This window comes from Chiloscyllium punctatum, chromosome 6 (genome assembly GCF_047496795.1).
Source record: "Chiloscyllium punctatum isolate Juve2018m chromosome 6, sChiPun1.3, whole genome shotgun sequence".
In the NCBI taxonomy this organism is placed as follows: Eukaryota; Metazoa; Chordata; class Chondrichthyes; order Orectolobiformes; family Hemiscylliidae; genus Chiloscyllium; species Chiloscyllium punctatum.
The window spans coordinates 38,234,402-38,247,969 of record NC_092744.1 but is presented as its reverse complement, the minus strand read 5'-3'; the positions used below and the strand labels follow the sequence as shown (position 1 = coordinate 38,247,969).

Sequence of the window (13,568 nt, the reverse complement as noted above, 5' to 3'; positions counted from 1 at the left end):
TGCAGGATCGACAGCTATGTTTGCTGTTGTTGTTTATGATACCTGGATCAGTGTCAGATAGTCTGTCCTGTTTCATTCCTTTCTTTCGACTTCGTAGCAGTTTGAAACAGCTGAGTGCTTGCTAGGTCATTTTGAAGGACAGCTGAGAGTCATCCACATTGTTGTGGGTCATAACTCTCATGTAGACCAGAAAAGGCAAGTTTCCATCTCTGAAGGCTATTAATGAATCAGATAGGCTTTTATGACAGTGGTGAAATGGTCAGCATTAGGCTAGCTTTTAATTCCAAGTTTTATTGAATTCAAATTTCACCATTACCACAGTGGGTTTCTCGCTCCACAGATGCTGTCAGACATACTGAGTTTCTCAGCATTCTTTGTGTTTGTTCTCCAGAATGTTAGGTTGGAGCTCCGGATTATCAATCCAGTGACATTACCACAATGACACTGTGTACCTTCAACTTGCCACACCATGTGAAAGACTTCGAGAAATTTACACATGCTATATAAGTCAGGGCTTTGTAATTTATTTAGTGAAAGTTGGGTGGCATTTACATCAGGTCCATAATAAAACGGTACTCTGTTAATTGAGCCTTCTCTTGCCTTTATGTGGGTTGCAGTACAAGCTTTGCATAGCTTCCTAGACAGTCTTCTTGTTCTTCCACCATTTCAACCCAATTTATATGTTATTTCTACTGCAAGCCAATATGTAAAACACAGCCTACAATAAACCTGATTTTTTTTGTCCAGGCAATTGGTACATAGAAACATCTGTGCTCATACACATTGTTGCGTCTATGAATTTCAGTTTGGGACATTTAATACTTATTGTCGTTTTGGGGAGAAAAAGTTTATGTAGCTGTAAATAGGTTGAATGGAAGTCCTTTCAATTCATAAAAGTGGACAGCTCTAGATTCATCTGGCTACAATTATTTCTGTTATCAAGTATTTTATTAATGCAACCAAAAGAGAAAAGCTGGAAAATCTCAGCAGTTCTGGCAGCAACTGTAAGGAGAGAAAAGAGCTGACGTTTCGAGTCTAACTGACCCTTTGTCAAAGCATGCTCCTGCCCCACTGAATTTATTTCCTCCTACCTTGACTCCATCCTCACTCCTCTGGTTCACTCCCTCACCACCTATATCCGGGCTTCCTCTGATCCCTTGCAACACATTGACAGCTTTCAGTTCGCAGGCCCTAACCACCTTCTATTCACCATGGATGTGCAGTCTATTTACACCTCCATCTCACACCAAGACGGCTTGAAAGCTCTTCGCTTCTTTCTCAAAAAGAGGCCTGAACAATCTCCATCCAGCACCACTCTGCCCCGCCTGGCTGAACTTGTTCTCTCTCAACAACTTCTCCTTCAACTCATCCCATTTTCTCCAAATCAAAGGTGTAGCTATGGGTACCCGCATGGGTCCTAGCTATGCCTGCCTTTTCATGGGATATGTGGAATATTTCTTGTTCCAGGCCTATCCCGGTCCCCTCCCACAACTGCTTTATCGGTATATCGATGACTTATTTCGATGCGGCTTCATGCTTTCGTCCTGACCTGGAAAAATTCATAAACTTCACTTCCAGTTTCCATCCCTCCATCACCTTCACCTGGTCCATCTCCGATACTTGCCTTCCTTTCCTTGACCTTTCTGTCTCCATTTCCGGCAATAGTCTATCCACTAATATCCATTACAAGCCCACTGACTCCCACAGCTATCTGGACTATAGTTCTTCTCACCCTACGTCCTGCAAAGACTCTATCCCTTTCTCTCAGCTCCTTCGCCTCTGCCGCAGAGCTTTGACAAAGGGTCAGTTAGACTCGAAACATCAGCTCTTTTCTCTCCTTACAAATGCTGCCAGACCTGCTGAGATTTTCCAGCATTTGCTCTTTTGGTTTCAGATTCCAGCATCCGCAGTAATTTACTTTTATTTCGTTAATGCATATTGTTTTTTTTCCTTCTCTCAGGCTGATGCCATTTATGACATGATTGGTTTTCCAGATTTCATTTTAGATACAAAAGAGCTGGATGAAGTTTATGATGGTGTGAGTAAAACTATTCTGAACCATTTTCTTTTACTGCTCATACTGTGTGTTATTTTGCTTAGCATTAGTTTGTCTCCAAATTTTTTGAATTTGTTCACAAAAGATGTTTCCATAAATAATGCAGCATTCGTTCAGTTTTAATGACCAAAATGGTCAAAGGTTGTTGGGATTATAAAGTTTGGAACGAATATAATGTTTCTATGAGATTTTAAATGAGTTACATAGTAGATATTGTTTAGACAACACTTTCATCTTAAATAATGGCTCAAAAGTGATTAAAATTTGTAAGTCTTTTGAAAATTATATTAGTTAGATGCTTCCACCATTGTGACTTGACAATTGTTTTTAAATCACAATTAGCAAAATATACAATAAAAAGAGTGCCAGAAAATTACATACAAAATAATGAACCTTTCTTCTTTCCTTCATATCACCATGATGAAGAATGTGAATTTGGATTTGTGCATACTAAATTAACTTACATGTGAACTGATGTGCAAGCAATTATCAGGTTTAGAATTGCATAGTGCACATCATCTTGTGTATAACTTTAATTGGTCATTTTAAAATTATTATCCACTTACCACAGGTAAACCAAGCTGTGTCCAGTGAGAAACACTATTACATATTACAGATATAATCCCTTTGTTTCTGCATGTTTTTCTTACAAATTTCAGGTACATTGCAATGCCCAATGAGTTCTAAGATTTTCAGTCTACTTAAAGGGACAGTTGTTTTGATAATACGTCAGTGCTCTGAGTGCCAAGGCACTATGTTGTTTAACACAGGTTTTCTGTGCACTTGAGTCAGTGAAGTGTATTTGAGAAAACCATGGGGAAGACATTTGCTTATGTAGCAGCACAGTCCAGGACAAGCAACACTATGGGCTGCTACCTGCTTGCAATATGCAAACAATCTCTCCTCCTTAAGTTATCATAATCCTGTCCAATAACTGCAGGCAAAGATCAATGGGCAAAAACTTTTATTTCAGCAGCCTCATAGTATAGCCCATGAAGACCTCAATGTGGCTGAATGACTGTGCTGGTTGATGGTGGAGTACTGCATTAATCATTATAGTTTTAGACTTGGCTAGCGGTCTCTTTATTAACTCAACTTTCTCTTACTTTTCAACCTATATCTTAAAAGGAGATGTTTATCCTTAACTCTATTTTTTTCCTGAATAAGATTTGTTTCACTGACTGCTACTGCCCAACTTCCCAGACCCAAACATGATAACATATTGACATGTGTCAAACATTTGAATGAATTAAATGCGCACTATGTGTAAGGTGAGCATATTGAGACAAAGGTGAATGCAGCACCTGAACAGCAACAGTCCCAGTGTCTCCAATAAGGACAACATTTTCCATGCTGCTATTTTAAGAATTGACATTGACGTTTGGGGAATAACAAATGACGGTTAGTTTCATTGAAATTGAGTGTGCATTATTCTTTCAAATCTGCTTGTCATCTAATTAATTTTCATTTTCCATTTTTGCATCAGTATGAAGTATCAGAGGATTCATTCTTTCAAAATATGTTGAATTTCTACAATTTTTCAGCCAAGGTTATGGCAGACCAGCTTCGGAAAGCACCCAACCGTGACCAGTAGGTATTCTGAAAAGCCCGTTCAACTTAAATGGCAGTAATATTTCATTTAAGTATAAAAATGGAGAGAATACCACTCAAGGCATAGTATCAATATAGAGATTTGTTTTTGTTTAGCCATTTTTTTCAGAAGTGGTACTTTAATTAACAATAATAAAAAGAAAATGTGGTATACATTCTGTAATATCTTCTCGAGAAAAATCTCTAAGTCCATTTTCCATATTGCCAAAGAATCTCAGTGTGCAGATAATGTTGAACTATTCATTTATAAAGAATATTATGGAATAAATTTGCCAAACTCATGTGCTGGGAGCATTGTGGAGCACTGGGGATCAGTGGGTCCTTTCAGGTTTTCTCTGTTAATGGCCCACTGACTTGCACATCCACATTTCTAATTTGCATTCCAGGAGGCAGGGAACATGTAAAATCTACACTAACTTTTATCTGCATCTTGTGAATTTCGCAAACAAGATCTTCAATTGATGTTCATATTTATTGAACATATTTTCACTGAAAATTTTAGTGTTATGACATTAAGTTTTTAAATTTTAGTGCAACACTGAAGTTTGTGAGCTGGGAATAAATAAAAATGTTTTGACAGCATTTGTTAATGGAAATAAGTTGTTTAAGTTATAAGGATGAACTTCAGTCAACATTTCCTTCCAGAATGGATGGGTAACTTGTGAAAACATGTTGACAAATCCCGTTATATCCTGCAGCATGTGATTAAAAAAAAATCCCCCCCCCATACAGAATTTTATTCCTCAAAATGTTCATTTAAATAAGATAAACTATAATAAATTTACCAAAAATAATGACAGGTACACAATGCAATTTATTCCCTGTGGAGCAAGTCAAACATTTCTGAGAAACACATTAATATGTGAATAAAATACTTTTTTTTAAGAAACTGGTATTTGTATATTGTGTTGTATTGTATTATTAAAGTAATTAAGTGGTTCAAATAGTTAGTTGTATGTTTTTCTCCTGACTATAGGTGGAGCATGACACCTCCTACAATAAATGCCTATTACCTGCCAACAAAGAATGAGATAGTCTTTCCTGCTGGTATTTTGCAAGCACCATTCTATGCCAGAAACAATCCAAAGTAAGTACATTTCCTTGTGTTTTTAAGCGCCATGAATATTTCATTAAGTATTAATCAAGTAAAGATCATATAAATAACCAATATTCTTTTGTTTTTAATAATAGGTCTCTGAACTTTGGAGGCATTGGAGTAGTAATGGGTCATGAATTAACACATGCTTTTGATGACCAAGGTACACAATAGATACAAGCCCAGATACTTCAGCAGCAAAATAATACTGCTAGACCTTGGCAGGCATGAACTTGTGGTGCCCAACTGTCCTCACCATGGCCCCACTCATATTCCAGGGATGGGAGTATGAGGACTGAAGATGCACACCAGTACTTGCACTGTGGCCCTGCATAAACTAGAGCAAAACAGCATCTCTATTATGAATGGCCCAGGGCAGACACATGAAAGATTTAACAATATAATCATCCAATGCTGCTTTGCTCTTATAGTAATGATAGCATTTGATCTATCTAGAATTAATTGCCATTTGATCTGACATTGGTAGTGTTCATAGACAATCCTGAATAACAAGTACACCTTTTGAAATTGTTTGCTGTATGAGGGATGTAATTGATGGGGAGGCAGGATATTCCAATGGATACGACGGACTTAATCTGAAAGGTGTCTGAACGACATGGGCTTTAGCAAGATGTGTGGCAGAATTGGATGAGATGTTTGACAAGGTAGCCATGATGTCGGGAGCAAGTTGCTCCATCTTTTATTGTTTTCAAAGAAATGTGTATGCTCCTCTTTGAGGTAGTGGCAAAAAGCCCTCACAATAAAAACTCCACACAACTCTGACTTAGTCGGAAAAAGACGCAAGATTAAGTCCAGTGATAAATATAATGTTGTGACAGAGGGGTTCAAGGTAGAAGGAGTTCACTGCCATTAAAAGTTCTCACAATGAGCAAATAGCAAAAATCTCTCTTATTCTGTTTCAATTTCTTGCCATATAAAAGAACAGAATTGCAAGATGGCAACATTTTGTTGTAATCATTGTGAGATGTTAAGTGAATATTCTTCTCTTGTACAGGCAGAGAATATGATAAAGATGGTAATTTACAACCATGGTGGCAAAATTGTTCAGTTGAAACTTTCAAAAATAAAACTGAGTGTATGGTTAATCAATACAACCAGTACACGGTAAATGGAGAACATATCAATGGAAAACAAACACTGGGCGAAAACATTGCAGATAATGGTGGCCTCAAAGCAGCATATCATGTAGGTTAATAATTTTTAAATGTATATTCAGAGTTAATATGAAACAATTGATATCTTGGAAATATATGTTATTTCTTGCATACATTTAATTTCCTAAGTCATTCATTATGAAAAGATATTTTAAATGAATGCTAACTTGTTGCCAAATGCATTTCCTTTCCAAAGAGCTATGAAAAAAAAATCAGTATTTCAGGGAATGAACAATTCAGCAAATCTAGTAGAATAAATCTCACCAGGAGAGTAGCTATACAGGAATAGAAATTCTTTTGGTGTAGTCACAGAATATAATCTGATTTGGAGGTGCTGGTGTTGGACTGGGGTGTACAAAGTCCATTATAATGTTCACCCCAGTATTCTGTGCCATTGCATCAAAGAACATGATGTCAAAAGTAATATATTATAGACATTTGGTTCAGTGCTGCCAATTCAGGCAAATTTTTAAAATTTAAGTCAGTTTTCTACTCTATACTTTTTTAAACCTAGAAATATAGATATTAAATATCTGTTGGGTTAGCATAGCTATTAGTAAAAATTGGGTTACTGAAGAACTAATTTGCCATCTGAATTGTGGTAGGAAAGACATGAGGGTTGAATTATATAGTTTACTGTTACTTGTATGTGTTGCATTCTGATGGGAAGAAAGAGAACCCAAATGTAAGAAATGAATTAACATTTACAATTGCTTTTTGATTTCATCTCCCCCATTCGTAGCTGTCTTTCCACGCATTTTAAGGCTACCTTCTATGAAATGGGTTAGAAGAGCAGAGGGTGTGGGTAGTATTTTGTGACCAGCCTTTCCCACTGTTTATGCAGTGATTTCTCCTACATAATTGGAGACTCCATCATCATCATCTGTTTGATGGATGAGTCACTGTAGTCGTGAGAGCATTAATGAGAGTATAGCTGAAATCTAATATCACACAATATGTAAATTTAGAGCTTCACATGTGCCCACCTGTGGGTGATAAAAGTCCCACAGGGATAATCTCTCACTAGAGGTTCACCATGCCTCATTTAATCTGAGGGTCACTGTGCCTCAAACATGGGGTGAGGTTGAGAAGGTAGAACCTCAGCCATTACAGGAATTGAACCCATGCTATTCTTATCATCCTGCATCACAAATCAGCTGCCTAAGCAAGTGAGCTAACCAATGTCACCTTTATTAGTGTTTCCAGGCTGTAACTTGAAATATTTCAGATTTCATAATCAAGCACGTTAATCACATTCTCAGACCAGTGAAACAGAATATTTATAAATACTTGAATGCATCAGTGTTATGCACTCTAATTTGGAACTTAGTGCAACTAATACATCATAGCATAGATGGAAGAGATCAAGTCACTTGACGTTACAGCAGTAGCAGATCAATGTCATTTATAAGATGAAAAGAAAAGAATGGCATTATTAATAGTGATTTGCCAGATTGGAAAGCTTTATTTAGTAGAATTTGGCAGGTTTGGCCCATAGCATGGAGCCAAGCAGACATCCAAAGATCTTTGAGATGGAAGAGAGTTAGCAGATGTCTTGAGTATGAGTTTTTTGAGTAGCAAAATTATGTGTCAACTATAGACCTCGATTTTATTTCTTAACATATCTGCACACATACATTTTCTCACTGTTGTTGACAAATTTGTAAATTGCCTGTAAATTTAACTTTATATTTTGGACCAATTTCAGGCGTACAAAACATGGGTGAAACAGAATGGAGAAGAAAAGTTATTGCCTGCAGTTGACTTGACCAATCATCAGCTCTTTTTTGTAGGATTTGCACAAGTAAGATATGTGAAAAGTCCATAAAATGCAACAGTACTGATTTGCTTTTATTCTCCATATTTAAATTGTTATTAAATGTTCTAAAACTTCTCATTTAGTAACTTTTCTAAAACCCTGTTTAAAAATAAAATCACTTTACAACTATGCTGAGTAAATAATGTACACATTTGCTTTGTTAACTATTCTAGCATCAGATAGGATCAGTTGAAACATGCTTGTAGAGCAGTCACTATTTTCAAATATGAGACAAGAGTATTTTAAAAATCTTTTGTGTCAGCTTACTTCTAGCAATGTCATTATTCCATCGAATATCACGCTGGAAAACAGAAAATAATTATTTACTTAAATATAGCTGGGGTACATTTAAGTGTCTTAAATCAGTAATATAAATTATCTTAAAAACAATTAGTAATCTCAAATACCTTTGTCATTGTAAGTTCATAATCACAGTGTAACTTAAGGTAAATATGACAATTAGTTAAAACTGATGCACTATAGTAACATTGCTCTTGTGAAAGTTTTCATTAATCCATTGTTAAAAGGCTTATCAAACAAGGGTATAGCATCTATATTATTTTGTTGACTTTTGTGGCATTTTTAAGTGCTAGATATGAAAAAATAATGGATTTAATTTCTATCACCCTTACAGGTGTGGTGCTCTGTGCGTACGCCAGAGAGTGCACATGAAGGTCTTATTACAGATCCACATAGTCCAGCCAAATTTCGAGTTATTGGAACATTATCAAATTCCAAAGACTTTGCTGAACATTTCAATTGTCCAACAGGGACCCCGATGAATCCTGGAAAACAATGTGAAGTGTGGTAGTAGTGGATGTCTTAACAAGGGACCTTTACACTGGATAGTTTTTACAGGAAGTTGAAAAGCTTTGAAACACCGACCTAAGAGGGAATCAAGAATAAAAGAAAATGTACATTATATCACGCACTTTTTGTACCACAAATGTTAAAGATTATTAAATGTTAAAAACGCATAGTAAATGTCTGTGAGTTTCACTAGCCTGTTACACACACTACCTTAACATGGTAGAGCAATCTATAGCTTCATTCTGAGGACAAGATAAGGGTGAAATAGTTTGTGTGCTAGAAAATCAATATGATCTCGTGTAAGGATTATAGGTTCATGCTTGTTTCCCCACACAGTAACAGTGTTCATATCATTAGATTCCCATACCTTTGTGTTCCACCAACTAAAAATTGCAGCCTGCTGACTGGCAGCCTTCAAGTTAGAATTTGAAATATCCTTTGTTTTAAATCTTAGACCCATTTGTATAGTACGACACAACTAAAGAGTCGAGGTATTGAAATCCATGTTGTCTTTATTATCCTTGCTACTATGGTTACAGAGCAGGCAGGAAGGCTAAGTTATTCTGTTAGTTTACATCAATGTCATAGTGTTGTTGGTGGGAGGATCACAAATCTTTGTGCATGTGTGCTCAAGTTCTGACTGATTAAATCAGTGAAAACAAGAATTCTGAAGGCTAAGGCACACTTTGTATTTAAGCTGAAGAAATGTAATTCACAACTTTCAACTTTAAATTCACTTTTAACAAACATAAAATACCTAAAATTAACCTTTCCAAGGTAATAATTTCATACTTTCAAATTAAATGCTATATGACATTTAAAAGGTATTAAATCTTTAAGAAATCCTGTAAGTTGAAAAAGAAATGAGTGGAAGAAAGAAAGGTATGACAGTACAAGGCAATGGCAATGACATTATGATAACAATATGCAAAGAGTCTAAACCAAAGAGAACTTCTAAAGTTTTAGAAAGTATGCATATCACTTTGCCCTTCGATCTATAGTTACCCAATGGATGGAATTTAATGCCCACTGTGGCAGATTTGGTGGTAGGAAGAAGTTACTTTGGTGGAAGATGGGAATGATGACCTCCATGCCTTCCTTCCCTTTAGTGTGAAAGGTTGCTAATGGCCTTTGCATTCCCAACACCAAATGATGCCACTAAATAGTCAATTAATGCCTTACCCCTCAACTGATGGTATTAACCAGGTTGGGGATGGCTTGTCACACGGAGAGCACAACAAAAAACTTGTGCCGGGTTGTTCATGGACTCATGGAGCATCTTGTGTTTAAGGTGTCTCAATGTTTTAGGAAGGGATCCAACATTTGCCCTTGCAGGCAAACCTCATCACTGCCCAACAATTCCTTACCTTCACTCCCATGTAACCCGGGATCCAGTGATAAGACTGGACCTTGGGTCCGCCTCATTCTGGCAACAGCACTGCCCTTTAATAGAATTGCCAACCTCTGGCTACCAGCTTTCATCTATAATGTTTAATGCTTATTATTTAATAAGACCATAGATAACTGTACAGCTGCCTTTTTCTAAGCGTTTACTTTGAAGAAAAGTGTCTGAGTTTAGCTTGTGAGTAAGACCACTGTCACCTCCATTAAATACTGCCAATGTGACAGGGTATTAACAATTATCCTCTTCTAAATGGGAATTTGTCAGTTATATTCATATCCCACTAAAGAAAGTTATGCTGCGGTTACCATTTATCCTGTAAGAAGGCTACTTTTTGATTAATCCAACATCTTTTTGTAGACTGCTTAGATCTAGCCTTTAACTTTTGTAAATGTTAGAACTACCTTCATCTTTACAATTGTCTGTTTCTCCCCAAAAATGTGGTAATATTGTATGACTTACCATAAAACATGGAGATCACAAGAAAAGATTATGGTTTTCCGATTTCATTTGGCCAGAACTAACCTGTCAATTGTAATTATCCTTCACATGATAATTTTCCTTTTTCCTTCCCTTTTGGCCAAATCTATAGAGTTGATCAGTTATTACTGGCCCATTGTCTTGATCATCATGTCTATAATGTTAATTATGTAATAAAATCATGGCATGTATTTTTGGCTGCAATTTCTGTAAAAGGTTTACTTCAAAACAAACCAAAGACATACTGTTTCGTATTGATTGGCTGCTTTGTCAGAGAATTGGTAGTTGAGTAAGAATGTGTTTCAATACAGAACAAATTCATTAAAGTAATACGCTTTGCAATTTCCTGTTTATATTAACCACTGATATCATTATGTCTAAGGACAGTTTTTATTTGAATGCCTATTTATTTGGTGGTGTTGGGAATTTATAACCCCATAAAACCAAGAAGTGTTGACTGTGATGCTGACTGTCCATTTTTGCTCAAGAAGTGCTTACATTATTCATAAACTATTCACTAACATTAGGGACTTTTCACGAACAAAGGCGATGTTGAAAATACATTTATTGTGCAAAATAGTAAACAATTAAAGAGGCACATTTCCTTAAAGCCAGAAAATCACGTGATGGTCAATGCAAATAATGCAAGGTACAACAAATGCTGACCTCCGATTAATCCAGGCCTACTTGTAAATATATAAATTACTCAGACATTTGTAGTAGAAAATAAAAGGTAGAAACTGTGCCATCCCTTTGAGAAGAAGTACTGTGCTAGTTCAGAAGTAGAGTGCCAAAGTAAAAAGAGATGGAGGTTTCCTCTATAAAAGATACTCCATGTCATCCCTGTGCCAGAGGGATAATGTTCTTTCCCTCTCAGGTCTTCAGTTTGCTCACAATGAAAGGGCTCCCTTTTTCTTGATAAGGTCCACAGCACCACCTCAATATTTGGAGCAACATGGTAGATCAAGGATCCTCTTCAACGTCGAGCATCACCTTTGGAATTGTTCTTCAGTGGGTCGTATTTTCACTAAGACGTATTCAGATTTAGGAATTCCTGTTTCTGCAGGTACAATATTCAGTAGAGATGACCACAATTGTCAGAAATCTAAACAAATAACTCAAAATGTGATCCATTAAAAAAAATACTCTTGCATCAGATGATCATTTCTATTTGTCAATATTTTATGCAATAAACAGATGAAATGTAAAACAGATTGATTTAATAGTTGTATTTATAGAGCTTTAATATTTTCATACAAAATCTACTTACCTTTTGCTGCTTAATATGTATTGGTTGTTATTCATGTTTGAAACAGCCAACCTTTTCAAACGTAATTTATTAGTGCACACAATTATATGTAGTTTTACAAAGCATTTGAACAGCTGTTGAAAAATGGCTAAAAAATCAATTTAAAGCTCAGATTGACTAGATAAAAATAGCTTATTCTTCAATTACATTAACCAGCTTTAAGTCAATTACTATTTTAAGACTGTGGTTGTTTTCTATTGAGATTTTTAATTTATTCAAGGTTAAAATTATGTCACTTAAGAGTTTTTGGTGCTGAAACAAGAAACACTGATTGCCTGAATTAGCCATGTTTCCACTGTGCTCAAATTCATAGAATCACCACTGAATTTTATAGCACCATTTTGAAATGCATGCATTGCTATGATATGCTTGATTTTAATTATTTGTGTTATTTCCATTCAACGTTGGAAGCTAGGACATGCTGTCAGTTTAGAATATCTCACAGTAGTGTAAATCACTTTTACACTAATAGTTGCGATTTTAAGTTTTGTGTTACAAATCTTTATTCTAACACTATCCCTTTGGGCAACTAATCCTTAATCCAATTGGTTTCTTTTTAAATATGTCAAATAATAAGAAAAGCATTAATATGTTGAAAGTAATAGTTAATTGCTTTGGTTTCTGTGGAAACATTGATGTAGAGTGGCATTAAAGCTGCATTTATATACGCACTAATAAAACACTCAATGTCTTAAAGTCTCTGTGTTGGTTACTAAAGTATTCATGGATATTGTGAGAATCATTCCATGCTCGTTCTGAGTTAAAAATCACACAACACCAGGTTATAGTCCGACAGGTTTAATTGGAAGCACACTAGCTTTCGGCATGCCACTCCTTCATCAGGTGATAAAATGGTGTCCTCCCCTATCACCTGATGAAGGAGTGGCATGCCGAAAGCTAGTGTGCTTCCAGTTAAACCTGCTGGACTTCACCAGGTGATAGTGGAGGGCACAATTATAAGGCACAGAATTTATAGCAAACATTTAGTGTGATGTAACTGAAATTATACATTGAAAAATACCTTGATTGTCTGTTGAGTCTTTCATCTGTTCGAATACCATGATAGTTTCACTTCTTTCATGTGGAAATCACGAAATTGTTTTTTAAAAGTTGCATTCTCAGGTTAGCTGTAACAATGGGCGTTAGCTAGACAATATGCTGAAGGTATTAGCACCCTGTCTTCTATGTCTATGCCATGATGTTTAGATTGATGCTAATCTAAAAAGTGAGAAAACAAGAGTTTTATACGATTTCATGCAGTTTTTGAGCAAAGTACAATGTAACTCTGCAAGTACAAATTCACCCCACAAAATATATGTGTGCATGTGGGTCTTTGTCTGTGTGTGTCTGGGGTGGGGGGTTGTGAGTGTCTGTGAGAGAGAGTATATATGAGTGTGGAGTGGTCTGAGTCTCTGAGAGGATGCCTGTGTGGGAGGGTGTGTGTCTATAAGGGTGTTGTGAGTATCTGTGTGCGTGTCTGTGTATATGTGTGTAGGAGTGTGTGTGTGTGTATAGTGCAATGGTGGTCACCTGCAATCCAAGGTCCCAGTTGAGGCCCTCCCTGTGGGTACCGAACTTAGCTATCAGCCTCTGCTCGGCCACTATTCGCTGCTGCCTGTCCCGAAATCCGCCTTGGAGGATGGGCACCTTAAGGTCTGAGGTCGAATGTCCAGGACCGCTGAAGTGTTCCCCAACTGGGAGGGAACACTCCTGTCTGTTGATTGTTGTGCGGTGCCCATTCATCCGTTGTCGTAGCCTTTGTACTTGTAGAGTTACATTGTACTTTGCTCAAAAACTGCATGAATTCATA

At 36.5% G+C, this 13,568-nt stretch overlaps 1 protein-coding gene across 4 annotated transcripts in view; it reads left to right on the top strand.

Annotated features, from left to right (window-relative positions):
• Positions 1–12,424, top strand: part of LOC140478886 (endothelin-converting enzyme 2-like) — a 192,450-nt gene extending 180,026 nt beyond the window's left edge. For 3 of the 4 annotated variants that reach the window (XM_072572461.1, XM_072572464.1, XM_072572462.1), the window contains exons 13-19: positions 1,961–2,038; positions 3,543–3,646; positions 4,644–4,754; positions 4,859–4,926; positions 5,779–5,969; positions 7,647–7,742; positions 8,392–8,741. In XM_072572461.1, coding sequence (XP_072428562.1) covers positions 1,961–2,038; positions 3,543–3,646; positions 4,644–4,754; positions 4,859–4,926; positions 5,779–5,969; positions 7,647–7,742; positions 8,392–8,568 — 825 coding nt within the window. In that variant the 3' untranslated portion in view covers positions 8,569–8,741. Of the gene's footprint in view, positions 1–1,960; positions 2,039–3,542; positions 3,647–4,643; positions 4,755–4,858; positions 4,927–5,778; positions 5,970–7,646; positions 7,743–8,391; positions 8,742–11,372 lie in introns of those variants that run through there. The other variant, XM_072572465.1, reaches the window with a different exon arrangement.
• Positions 12,425–13,568: the final 1,144 nt, after the last annotated feature.